General features: G+C 37.1%; 1 protein-coding gene across 14 annotated transcripts in view; it reads left to right on the top strand.

The window, feature by feature from the left end:
- Nucleotides 1–1,153: 1,153 nt before the first annotated feature.
- The window catches only part of LOC122051173 (methionine aminopeptidase 1A-like), a 74,466-nt gene continuing 62,398 nt past the window's right edge, over nt 1,154–13,221 (top strand). For 10 of the 14 annotated variants that reach the window (XR_006131380.1, XR_006131384.1, XR_006131381.1 and 7 more), the window contains exons 1-7: nt 1,154–1,573; nt 1,645–1,764; nt 1,828–1,931; nt 2,219–2,281; nt 10,036–12,799; nt 12,878–12,976; nt 13,135–13,205. Coding sequence is in view for 1 of the 14 variants with exons in the window: in XM_042612155.1 (XP_042468089.1) it covers nt 11,179–11,189; nt 12,738–12,799; nt 12,878–12,976; nt 13,135–13,205 (243 nt within the window). In the remaining 13 variants the exon portion in view is untranslated. Of the gene's footprint in view, nt 1,574–1,644; nt 1,765–1,827; nt 1,932–2,218; nt 2,282–9,788; nt 12,800–12,877; nt 12,977–13,134; nt 13,206–13,221 lie in introns of those variants that run through there. The other 4 variants (XR_006131392.1, XR_006131390.1, XR_006131391.1 and 1 more) reach the window with 4 other exon arrangements.

Below are 13,221 nucleotides of genomic sequence, written 5' to 3'. Positions count from 1 at the left end.
ACTTGCGAGAGTTCCTATGTTCCATGTTCTAAATCTTAGACTATTATTTTTTCTATCATATTTTTTCTTATTTAACCTATGGTGTGAGAACTCTTGCCTATTTAATATTACACCCAAGTTCTCATGGAGATGTAGTGGTCCTTGCTAAGACGTTACAGTCGGAGCCTGTAACGCGAACTTTGACATATTGAGCACTACACCCGAGTTCTGGAGATGTATCGGTCCTTGTCGAGACGTTACAGTCAGACCCTGTAACCCGTTCCTTCCGGGGAACAACCTACCATTAGCACAATAATTTAATGAATCCATTCATTGAATATTTACCATAGTTTTAACGCTGGCTAGTAACCTAACGCAACTCTTCTCCTTTATCCGGGCTTGGGATCGGCCATAACCGGTCGTCATGGGCTTAGCACAAAAAATAGAATTCTACAAAAAAATAGAAATCTAATCCTTTGATGGTGTTGAAACAAAATTGCTGATGAGATATGATATTTAATGACATAATAAGAAATACATCACAATAAGATAAAGATTGTTCAAGGATAGTTAGATCATAGATTTGCAGCACTGTGATGCAAGGGGCAAATTTAGATTTCAGAAGCTACTATCACTAGCATTGAAGGAAGATCTGCAGGAAGATGAGGACCAGAGCACATCTTGGTTGAAGATGAGACCACAATGGCTTACATGTTTTTTATTTTTTCACCTCACAAATGATCTCCTATTATGAAAGGCTTTGGTTGTAGAAAAGAAGCAATTGACATTCAAGAAAGACGAGTGATAGTGGGGTTTTGGGGGAGGGGAGTGGGGTGTGAGTGTGGTCTAACTAATTTTGTGACATCACAGAGTACGTTGTTGCAATTATAGGATCAATACATAGGGGTTGAATCATGTGTATTTTAAAATTATAAAATATGGCAACAAATAATAAAAAAAAATAAGGTTTAAATGGATGAATAACCTTAAGGGAATTTTTTAGAATTTTTAGAAAATTTTCGGGAATTAATTGAAGCTCGTATGACTAGTTTGCGAGGATGAATAAGTTGACTTTGGAAAAGTCTGTTTGGAAATATTCAAAGATAAGAGTTGATTAAGGAAGTAACCTAGACTTTAATAAAGGAAAACCTAAGTTTATTTTATTTCCTTTTCCTATTTTTTTTTCCCTGTGCCCTATTCTTCTTACCGTCGCCGAATCCTTCCTCCCTCACCCTCTCGCGACGTTGCCCGATCCCTTCATTTCTTCCGAGCCGCATGCCGCCGCCAACACCTCTCCTCTTGCCACCGCCGGCCAAGCTTCTTCCTCCCTCGGAGTGATCTTTGGCCAAGGAGATGATCTGTGCCCTAGCCTCCACCCTTCTTCTCTTCTCCCCGATATCGACGCCACAAGGGAGCTTATCGCCGGCGGCTAAGCATCCCGTCTCCTCCATCGATTTCCCCTGTTCGCCTGTTGTCTTCTTCCCGAGTTGTTGCCTCGTGCGGGCAGATCTTCGAGCAAAGGAAAGGGGGGAAACGAAGCCCTAGCTCCGGTTCCTTGTCGCAAGTCATAGCGTCGATCCACATTTCGCAATAGGTACAAGCCGACGGTCCTCCTCTGATATGTGGATCTCTTGTGTTGACTCTCTCGCTTGGGAATCCGAGCAGGGAAGCAGTTGCCGCCACCTTCTTGACCTAGCTCCAGTAGTCGCAGCCACTAGATTTTTTTCTCTGGCCACTGTTTTCCGACAGCAAATCTCCAGCTGTGATTCAACAGAGAGGGCAAAGGTGGGGTGAGTTCTTGAATTAATTCATGTTTAACTTAGTCTGAATCAAGTGTGGAATGTTTAGGGAAAATTTTGTTTGGGAGATCAGCCACCTCACCTTGCACCAGCTACCAGTCCTCGACAGCCAACGTCTTGACTTTGGATCAACAGTGATACATCCAAATTTAGGTGAGTTTTAGAGGTGATTCCATTTTTACGTTGGATTGCGTTAGTGGTAATGGATTGTACAAGTTGGTTAGTTTGAATTAGGGTGATTATGTATAAATTTTAATCTAATTGAATAGTGGTACGATTAGGGTTAAGGAAGCTAACCCTAGTTGACCGGTGGATTAAATATAGTTAGGGTTAATGTCTACGATCGATTAGGGTTTTTCCTAATTAGGTTTGAGTATTTTATTTAGCTATTTAATTCATATGAATTTAGCTAAATAAAATATATGTGTTGATTGATGCAGGACTTTGATTCGAGACGAACGTCTCAACATAGGATTTCTGGTCATGATCTTCTTTTGAAGCGGGTACTTCTGACTTATCTCCTTGATATAGTCATTTTAGATATGCATAGTAGTTTATTGCTAGTAGTAATGATTATGTTTGCATCTGCTTGATATGTCACTATCTGGTTCTTGTTGTCTGTCTATATTCCTATCTGTTATGCATTGCTAATTATTCTCTTGATTGCTGCCATATGTATTCCTGTATATAGAAAGAGTGACTTACATTACTCTATTGAGTAGTAGTCTAGTTATTTGATATATTTGTTTTGTGTACCTAGTATAATGATACCTAGATCATCGTATGATTTATTTCCTTTTTAGTGCATTTTATAAGGAGGTGCATACTGTCAGTATTTACATGATTAGTGCCATGCACCATCTTACATGATTGCATGCTGTGCGATTGTCGGCTCTGTTATTGTTGAGCACATCGCCAGTTACATGATCTGCACATACAACCACTCATGGGCTAGTGGTATATCATGCAGGGTGTGTGCAGTTTGCTCCGTTAAAGCTCTGCTGGTCCACTCATGGATAGCGTGACGCAGTGTGGTAGCACGGCAGGGATCCCTCTGTTGGTTGCTACTCAGAAAACCTAGAGGTTCCACTGTACAAAAATTTTGTACAAAGGTCTGAACCTTTTCCTAGCTACCATGTGTTCTTTTAAATTAAATTTTGGATCGCCTGCGGAACTTAACACGTTTGATCCAAAACATAATCTATTTGTTTTTTTAGGTTTTGACTTGGATCTCCTGCGGAACTTAATACGTTCTACCCAAATCACCTTAAGTTATTAATTCCATTAAATATTAATTTCCATAATTGGTTCCCAGTACTGACGTGGCGAGGCACATGACCTTCTTGGATATGGGAGCAACCACCACCGACTAGACAAAACCTTTTATAGAAAGTTAATATTTAATTTCCTAAAATAACTTTAGGTTAACCGAAAAGAACAATCAAATCACAATGGAAAATAAAACTTAAGAACACTACATCGAAAATAAATTCTAAATACTAAAATCGTAAGCCTCTTGTATTTGATATTATTTCCATAAATAACTAGTATGATGCGGAAAAAGAAAAACTACTAGTTATACCTTCTAGAAAGACTTCTTGATCTTCTACCGTATTCCTCTTCTAACCTCGGACGTTGTGTGGGCAACGATCTTCCGAGATGAGAAACCACCAATCACCTTCTTCTCCTCCTAGCTAGGTTCGGCCACAACAAGGAAGCTTCACCAAGGATGAAGATTAAAACACCAACCAAGCTCCAAGAGATACTAGCTTTCTCTCCTTCTTCTTCTTCTTCTCCAAGTAGTATTCGACCACCACAAAAGCTCCAAGCCAAGAGAAAGGTTCGGCCACCACAAAGAAGAAGAGGGGAAGAGAGGTTGGCCGGCCACCACCACCATGCTCCAAGGGATGAAAGCTTTCTCTCATTCTTCTTCTTCCTCTCCGAGTAGTATCCGGCCACCATAAGAACTCCAAGGAAGATGAAGGATTCGGCCACCACAAGAGGAAGAGAAGGAAAGGATGTTGGCCGGCCACAATTACCAAGGAAAAGAGAAGAGAAAATAATAAGAGGTTCACCTCATGAAGGCACCCTTACCCCTTCTTTTATATTCCTTGGCCTTGGCAAATTAGGAAATTTAATTACAATAAAATTTCCTTAATTTCCTTGACATGATTTAATTGAGAAAAATAAAATAAAATTTCCCCAATCATCATGTCATGGCCGGCCACATCAATGGGGAGCAATTTAGGAAATTTTTCGCCAAGAAAAATTAAAGTTTCCTAATTTGCTTCCGGAAAAATTTTTAAAATAAAATTTTTCATAATAATCCCTTCATGGTTGATTAAAAAGAATTTCCATAATTTGAATTTTTATCATGTGAATAATTTTTAAAAAGAAAACAAAATATCTCTTCAATCTACAAATAAGGAAAGAGATTCATTCTCTCTCCTTTAATCTTTTGTAGATTCTTTTTAAAAGAGATATTTTAATTTTAATTCTCTCCAATAAATTATATCTTTCACATGAGAAAAATAAAAATAAAAATTCCTTTTAATTTAATGGGGGCCGGCCACCTAAGCTTGGGTTCAAGCTAGGGCCCACGATCAAGGCCGACCCTAGCTTGAACCACAAGCTAGCTTGGCCGAATTTTATCGTGGGTAAGGTGGGTATAGTGGGTATAGGACTTACATTAAGAGACTACGATAGGGACCGAGAGGAGGAATTGGTTTGGTCTCCGATAAAATTAAGCTCGCCCCTAACACACAACTTAATTTTATCAATGATAATTCATTCCACTAGAGAACTATCATCGATCTATCGCACCAATCCCAAATTACATTTTGGCTCCTTTATTATGAGTTAGTCTCCGTGTTTAAGATATCGAATGTCCACTAATTAAGTGAGTTCTCGATAACTCGTTTAATTAATATCTTAGTCGAAGAGTACCACTCAACCTTATCATCACGTCGGACTAAGTCCACCGAGGGTTTAATATGACAATCTTTATGAGCTCATCTGGGGACATTATCAACCTAGTATCTCTAAGACACATTCTTCTATAATCAACAACACACACTATAAGTGATATCGTTTCCCAACTTATCGGCTTATTGATTCATCGAACTAAATCTCACCCATTGATAAATTAAAGAAATAAATATCAAATATATGTGCTTGTTATTATATTAGGATTAAGAGCACACACTTCCATAATAACCGAGATCATTGCTTTACAAAGTCAAGATAAAAGAAACGCACTTAATGGTCCTACTCAATACAATCCAAGTATTAGTGTAATTATATAGTTAAGATAAACTAATACCTAATTACACTCTGACCTTCTAATGGTTTGTTCATTTCATCTTGGTCGTGCTACTGTTTATAATTTATAAGGAACCGATAACATGATCTTGTGTGACACCACACACCACGTTATCTACAATATAAATTAATTTGACAACTACATTTATCATAAAATGTAGACATTTGACCAATGTGATTCTTATTTCTAGATAAATGTTTATAAAAGCTAGGCTTTTAGTATACATCTAACAATTTCCCACTTATACTAAAAGACTAAGTTGCCATATCTACGCCATACATCCGATTTCTAACCCTTCAACACGCCCATCAAAAGCTCTTGCCAAGGACCTATGAAAGGATCTATGTGTCATTCACGATCTAATCTAAAGCAGAACAACTTCTCCTCGTTTATACGATTTCTCGTATTGTGGTACTCAGCCTATCAGGTTTATCGCTTTATAGACTTATGGTTTCTTCGAGTTCACATCGCACCAATATTATCGCAATAAATTGTAATAATTTTTGACAAACTAAAAATCATATCTAAGTCTATCTTGAGGTTATTGAGTCATTCAACTTTTATGACTACCTTAGAGGTTTGCCATATATAAGCTTCTCATGGAGTCCGTAAAACACAAATGTTTATCACTCTTCCATAGTTATGACTTTACCTCCTAAAGTAAACACAAAACCCCATGGGTGACTTATTATTGTCCTTATCCGATTGAAGTCAAAATCCACGAACCCATGGGGACCAAAATAATTGCGATCAAACTAGCATAATTTCTAGTGCCTCTAAGGTACTTAAATATATACTTTATCGCATAACGTCCTGCTTGTGGTTACTTGATATCTCTAACCACGCCTACGGCAAAATGATATCCTATCTCGCATAAGATTGATACATTAGGCTTCCCAAAGTCAAGCATAAGGAACCGCCACGTCCTTTATCTCTTTTAATTTCTTCGAGACATCTCTTTAGATAAAGCTACTCCACGCCTAAAAGGTAAGAAACCTTTCTTAGAGTTGTACGCTTAAACGAGCAAGGATTTTTCCGATATATGAAGCTTGGGATAAGTAAAATATTCTTTTCTTGTGATCCCTTATTAGTTTGATCTCAAGAATATATACATTCTCCCAAGTCCTTTATATCAAATTGTTTGACAACCATACCCTTACTTCCGACAACATTTTGATATTGTTTCCAACTACCAAAATGTCTACGTATAGTACAAAATTACCACCACGTTTCCATCACACCTTTTGTATACACAAGAGTTATCCGGTTAAATAAATCCATAGTCTGGATTTACTTGACAAACCGGATGTTCAAGACTGAAGCTTTCGCCTATGTGATCGATTGAGCTTACACAAGACGCTCTTAGCCCTTTGCGATGAACCCATGTTTCCTTCAAGACTTCCATTAAGGAATGTTGTCTTGACATCCACTCGCCAAATAGATAAAAGAATCCGGATAGACTTAAGCGACTACCAAAGGAAAAGTTTCCTTCATCAGCTCGCTTTGAAAGATTCTACCTTTCATCTCTTTCCTATTATGATCGGTTTTACTCCCAAATGCTTTACACCATTCGTGGTTCTCCAAGCTTCCATTTTATTAGAATACATATTCTAATTCTATTATTCATTACTCTTTGCCAAGATCTGATCTTTATTGGAGTGCTTCACAGTCCGGAGGTCGTTCATGTCTCCGTGGATCGAGTCCAAAACTCTCCCAAAATATGAATCTTTTAGGTTGCTAACAACCCTCCCACTACGACGAGGCACTTTCTCGAATTGTGTATCATTTGTGATACGTGTCATAGCTCTGGGTATCTAATTCTTATACTGTACTAGATTGACATGCCCTTTATTATTTCCTTAAGAACAAATTTATTTACGGCCTGTGGTTTATTACATAGTCCTTTTCTAAAAATCGGTCATTGATGCTAACAATGACCTTCCGATTTTTAAGACTATAAACCTACTTTCGTTTCTGGATAACCCACAAACAAGTGAATTCTCGTCCAACTTATCATTATCTCTCTTCAACATATGTGCTTGGACTATCGAATCCGAATATGCTTCAAAATAGCGATGCGTTCAATGAATTTATATGAGTAGAGTTCGAGTTTGGAAGGTATTATGTTCACTTTCGCTTTGAGTATTCCTTAAAATGAATTTGGTAATTTTCTAAATAACTCATCATCAATCTACTTATTTCTATAAGAGTCCTATACCTTCCATTTTCTACACCATTCTGTTAGGGTATTAGTTGGGATTGAATCCTACTTTTGATAAGTGACTCTAAATTCTTCCAAGAGGTATCTTGCTACGATCTCACCATAGTCTCGATACTTTACTGACGTATTCCACACGCCTCACGTATCTTTGAACTAATCAAAGCACTTGCACTGGGCATCAAGTAAATGTATCCATATCTCAAATAGTTATCATAAAATGAGCGAAATATTCAAACTACCTATCATTCGGATAATAGCAGATCACACAAATCAGAATGAACCAATTCCTATATATCTTTGGCTCTAAACCCCTTAGACTTAAAAGCTTCTTGGTTATTTTTCCTTCCAAGTAAGACTTGCAGGTTGGAAAGATTTCCACTACCAATGAACCCAAGAGTTCATTGATCATTATCCTTTGAATCCTACTCAAGTTAATATAACCTAGTTATACCTTCTAGAAAGACCTCTTGATCTTCTATCGTATTCCTCTTCTAACCTCGGACGTTGTGTGGGCAACGATCTTCCGAGATAAGAAACCACCAACCACCTTCTTCTCCTCCTAGCTAGGTTCGGCCACAACAAGGAAGCTTCACCAAGGATGAAGATTAAAACACCAACCAAGCTCCAAGAGATACTAGCTTCTCTCCTCCTTCTTCTTCTTCTCCAAGTAGTATCCGGCCACCACAAAAGCTCCAAGCCAAGAGAAAGGTTCGGCCACCACAAAGAAGAAGAGGGGAAGAGAGGTTGGCCGACCACCACCACCATGCTCCAAGGGATGAAAGCTTTCTCTCCTTCTTCTTCTTCCTCTCCGAGTAGTATCCGGCCACCACAAGAACTCCAAGGAAGATGAAGGATTCGGCCACCACAAGAGGAAGAGAAGGAAAGGATGTTGGCCGACCACAATCACCAAGGAAAAGAGAAGAGAAAATAATAAGTGGTTCACCTCATGAAGGCACCCTTACCCCTTCTTTTATATTCCTTGGCCTTGGCAAATTAGGAAATTTAATTACAATAAAATTTCCTTAATTTCCTTGATATGATTTAATTGAGAAAAATAAAATAAAATTTCCCCAATCATCATGTCATGGCCGGCCACATCAATGGGGAGCAATTTAGGAAATTTTTCGCCAAGAAAAATTAAAGTTTCCTAATTTGCTTCCGGAAAAATTTTTAAAATAAAATTTTTCATAATAATCCCTTCATGGTTGATTAAAAAGAATTTCCATAATTTGAATTTTTATCATGTGAATAATTTTTAAAGAGAAAACAAAATATCTCTTCAATCTACAAATAAGGAAAGAGATTCATTCTCTCTTCTTTAATCTTTTGTAGATTCTTTTTAAAAGAGATTTTTTAATTTTAATTCTCTCCAATAAATTATATCTTTCACATGAGAAAAATAAAAATAAAAATTCCTTTAATTCGGGGCCGCCACCAAGCTTGGGTTCAATATTTTACCACCCACGAATCGTCATTTACTTAATCAACCACGTTAGCTTCCTTTATCGTGGGTATGAAGGTGGGTATAAGACTTATAATTAAGAGGCTACGATATGTGGACCGGAATTTTTGGTCTCCGATAAAATTACATCGTTCCTTTCGCCGAACACACAACTTAATTTTATCAATGATAATTCATTCCACTAGAGAACTATCATTCAACTATCGCACCAATCCCAAATTACATTTTGGCCTTCTTATTATGAGTGTGTTACCCTGTGTTTAAGATATCGAATGTCTACTAATTAAGTGAGTTATTGACAACTCATTTAATTAATATCTTAGTCCAAGAATAGTACCACTCAACCTTATCATCACGCTTGACTAAGTCCACCGCAGGTTTAACACGACAATCTTTATGAGCTCATCTGGGGACATTATCAACCTAGTATCTCTAGACACGCTTCCTTCTATAATCAACAACACACTATAAGTGATATCATTTCCAACTTATCGAGCTTATTGATTCATCGAACTAAATCTCACCCATTGATAAATTAAAGAAATAAATATCAAATATATGTGCTTGTTATTATATTAGGATTAAAAGCACACACTTCCATAATAACTGAGGTCATTGTTTCTTTACAAAGTCAGTATAAAAGAAACGACCTACTCAATACAGTCTAAGTGTACTAGTGTAATTATATAGTTAAGATAAACTAATACCTAATTACACTACGACCTTCTAATGGTTTGTTCCTTTCCATCTTGGTCGTGAGCTACTGTTTATAATTTATAAGGAACCGATAACATGATCTTCTGTGTGTGACACCACACACCATGTTATCTACAATATAAATTAATTTGAACAACTACATTTATCATAAATGTAGACATTTGACCAATGTGATTCTTATTTCTAGATAAATGTTTATACCAAAAGCTAGGCTTTTAGTATACATCCTAACACCCTCCTCTGGACTGTCTCAGGGAGATGAGAGCATTGCCCTCCCCCACTCTGTTTGGGGTAGGAGGATAGGTGTATTCTGACAGCATCCTGTCCACTCGGTCACTCAGGAGTAGTGATTACAGAGTGCACAGTTATCATAACCCTACCCACTTGCTCTCACCATCGCGTGTGAGATGGATGACTGGGGTCAGGGGTGACACATATCATTTTGCATCATTTTACATAATTGCATTTATTGCTTGTAATTACTGCATATTGGTTGCTGTATTTTGGTAGTTGCCTATGATTGACATGCATACAGGTTACATTTTGTATCTGGTCTGACGACCCTTATTTCCGGATAGGAGGCTCTGGTGAGTACAGTTTTTTTCAGCTCTTTTTAGTCTGCATTTCCTACTTTTGTTCAGGAACTGTACCGCATGATTATTACTGTTAGTTATAACTTATTATACATATCTATCTGGTATCCACTAAGTTGTTGAACTTACACCGTTGATTTATTTTCCTATTTGAGGTTGAGGCCGTCAGGAGGTTCCAGTTGCTAGTCCCCTCGTCATAAGAGTTTTCATATTGGTCTTTTGGTTTCTAGTTATTTTCTTAGAGCTATGTTTCAGACTTGTATTGGTTTTACACTCTGGATTTTGTGCGGGTTGCCTTTAAGTATTGTACTGGTTGGGTTTTTGCTTTCTTGGTGGATTTGTATTTGTTATGTTTTGCTACGCGCCTGCCGATCGACAGAAGAGGTAAGTTTAGATGTTGTTTTCGGTTTCTTTTGTATTGTGGTGACAGCCGGAGGCTGATATATTATAATTGCGTGGATTGGTATGTTTTTATGTGATATATATACCAGCCGTGTTGGCTGATGAGTTTGAGCCTGAGGGCTATATATATAAGTCTCAGATTATCACCCGTATAGGGGAGATGTTGTCGAAATTTCTTCTGGTAGGGACTACCTGGACATGACAATTTATTTGGTATCAGAGCGGGTTGCGATGCCTGTCTTTTTCATGTTATGGAGTTCGAGTTAATCTGATACCAATTTATTTGGTATCAGAGCAAGTTTACGATGCCTGTCTTTTTCGTATTCTGGATTTTTGAGTTAATCTGATACCAATTTATTTGGTATCAGAGCAAGTTTACGATGCCTGTCTTTTTCGTATTCTGGATTTTTAAGTTAATCTGATACCAATTTATTTGGTATCAGAGCCCAGTTTTGCGAGTCAATCTAGGGATTTTCGAATTTATATGGATTTCCGTCGATTTTATGTTTCAGAATTCCGTTTTTGGATCTATATGGATTTCCATTATTTTCATGTTTCGGAATTTCGTTTCGGATTTGTATGAATTTTTGTTATTTTTCTCATTTCGGAATTCCGAGGTATTATTTGACCTCGTCAAGAAAAGGTCATAATTTGGGGACTTGGCAGCGACGAGGCATCTTCAGATGACAAATAGGTAAAATGATCACTTTTATAATTATGGTACTGTATTAATACCTGGGTAATAATTTAACAGATATGAAGTGTAATACATGTGTTCCCGCTTCGAGACGTGGTGTAACATTTTGAAAATCGACAGATCTGTTAATGAAGTCATCTGCCATGGGTGCAATCTTCTTCTGACAATTGTATCACTTAATCATTTGATTTCCATATGTAGCTTTGTTAACTTCTTCATGAGAATCTTATAGAACATCTATCATTTATGTTCTATAGTTCAAGAAATTCTTGAAATATTTGATGTCGGACTAACTTATAATTTATTAATATCCACAAGCTAGATTCTAGAATGTAGCGCTTCCTTCAATGATGATGCAATGGCAAGATGATTTGCATGCTGAAATATGCACGGATATTTGTTTGCATTGTTGTCTCTCAATGATGATCTTTCCTATTTTCTTATTTATTTTCGTCGCTTGGTGTTTAAAGTAATACTTTCAGTAGTTAAAATATAATTGTCAGGAAATACAAGACAAAAAGGCTTTAAAGCCAAAATAAGATGCCCTTGGTGGTTTGATCTGTCCTGTAGTAAAACCACCAACATAACATACCAAAGTCCAAACACACTGCAAAAACAGAAAAGATACAGAAACACACAAGGACTTATATAGAAACCACAAGATGGGAGAGAAAACCACTAGCGAGGATGAAGATAAAGATCAATGATGCAGATGTACAGAAGTTACATTATGAGCACACAATGCAGAACACAAAAGCCTAACTGTTACCTTATAGATCATATTGATATCTGGATGTACCACTCTACTTTTTGTTCCATTCCGGCTAGATGCTGCAGAAAACAAAATTGCACTACCTCAAATTATAAAGGGCAATTGTGTTCAAACATCACGAGTTGAACAGAGGCACTGTATATTTTGTTGGCATAAAATCCATGTTGATACTTTGATCTCATCGATCTTAGGGTTCTCAAGTATCCAACTGTATCTGTTCAATCCAGATTTGACATGCTAGATCCATATTGTTGGTTCCTGGCAGGTATGCTCCTAAATCCTTTTATCCATAGCTTGGCATAAATTTTGGCTCAGCATTTCTAAAGGTTGATCATTGTGGCATTTAAATATATAATCGTAGGGCAGATTTGAATCACACTTAACAATAGTCCTCTTTTAGATGAGTAATTTGATGAATGCCACACCTGTTAGCTGAGACTAGGAATGTTGGATTGTGTCAAGCATTTGACTTGGAAATTCTCTGAGCTCAGTTGTTTGATCTTTGTTACTAAGGGTGGTTCTTATTGACTCCTAAATTTGATGCAAGTAACATTGATGTTTAGATAGAGATTACATTCTTGCAAGATGAGTTGATTGGAGAATGTGTAATTCAGTAATGTTTGTTCGCTTGATCATAAATTTTTATTTCTCAAGCAGCTTTACTAGGTCCTAAAGAGAAAGGCCTTTTTTTTTTTTGGTGCATGAAGTGGTGTATATATTTGTTTACCACATACAATTTGAACCACACATGATTCTCAGTTGTCATTCTACAGGAGGCTCGAGGATAGTAACATTGTCAATGTTGACGTAACTGTATATTATAAAGATGTCCATGGTAAGTCAACCTTAAATCCACTTAACTTTCTTCTTGCGTACACTGTAAATATAAGTCTACCAAGTTTTGATTTTATAGGTGATCTAAGTGAGACTTTCTTTGTTGGAGAAGTGGATGAAGCTTCTCGGCATCTTGTCCATTGCACCTATGAATGTTTGGAGACAGCCATTTTTATAGGTTAATACTCACTGACAGTTGATGATGTTGATGGTTTAATTGCTAGTAGATTTCTTTAAGATTACATCATGTATATGCTTTCTGTCCAGCAGACTTTCCTATTACATAAATTTCACATCAAATTGAGTTTATTCTGATTTGTTTTACATCAAGTTCAGTTAAACCTGGCATTCGATTCCGTGATGTTGAAGATATTAATCGTCATGCAACAATGTCTGGGCTAGCAGTGGTATGACATTTCACAA

Source organism: Zingiber officinale, chromosome 3A (genome assembly GCF_018446385.1).
Source record: "Zingiber officinale cultivar Zhangliang chromosome 3A, Zo_v1.1, whole genome shotgun sequence".
In the NCBI taxonomy this organism is placed as follows: Eukaryota; Viridiplantae; Streptophyta; class Magnoliopsida; order Zingiberales; family Zingiberaceae; genus Zingiber; species Zingiber officinale.
This window is presented reverse-complemented; position numbering and strand designations above follow the sequence as displayed.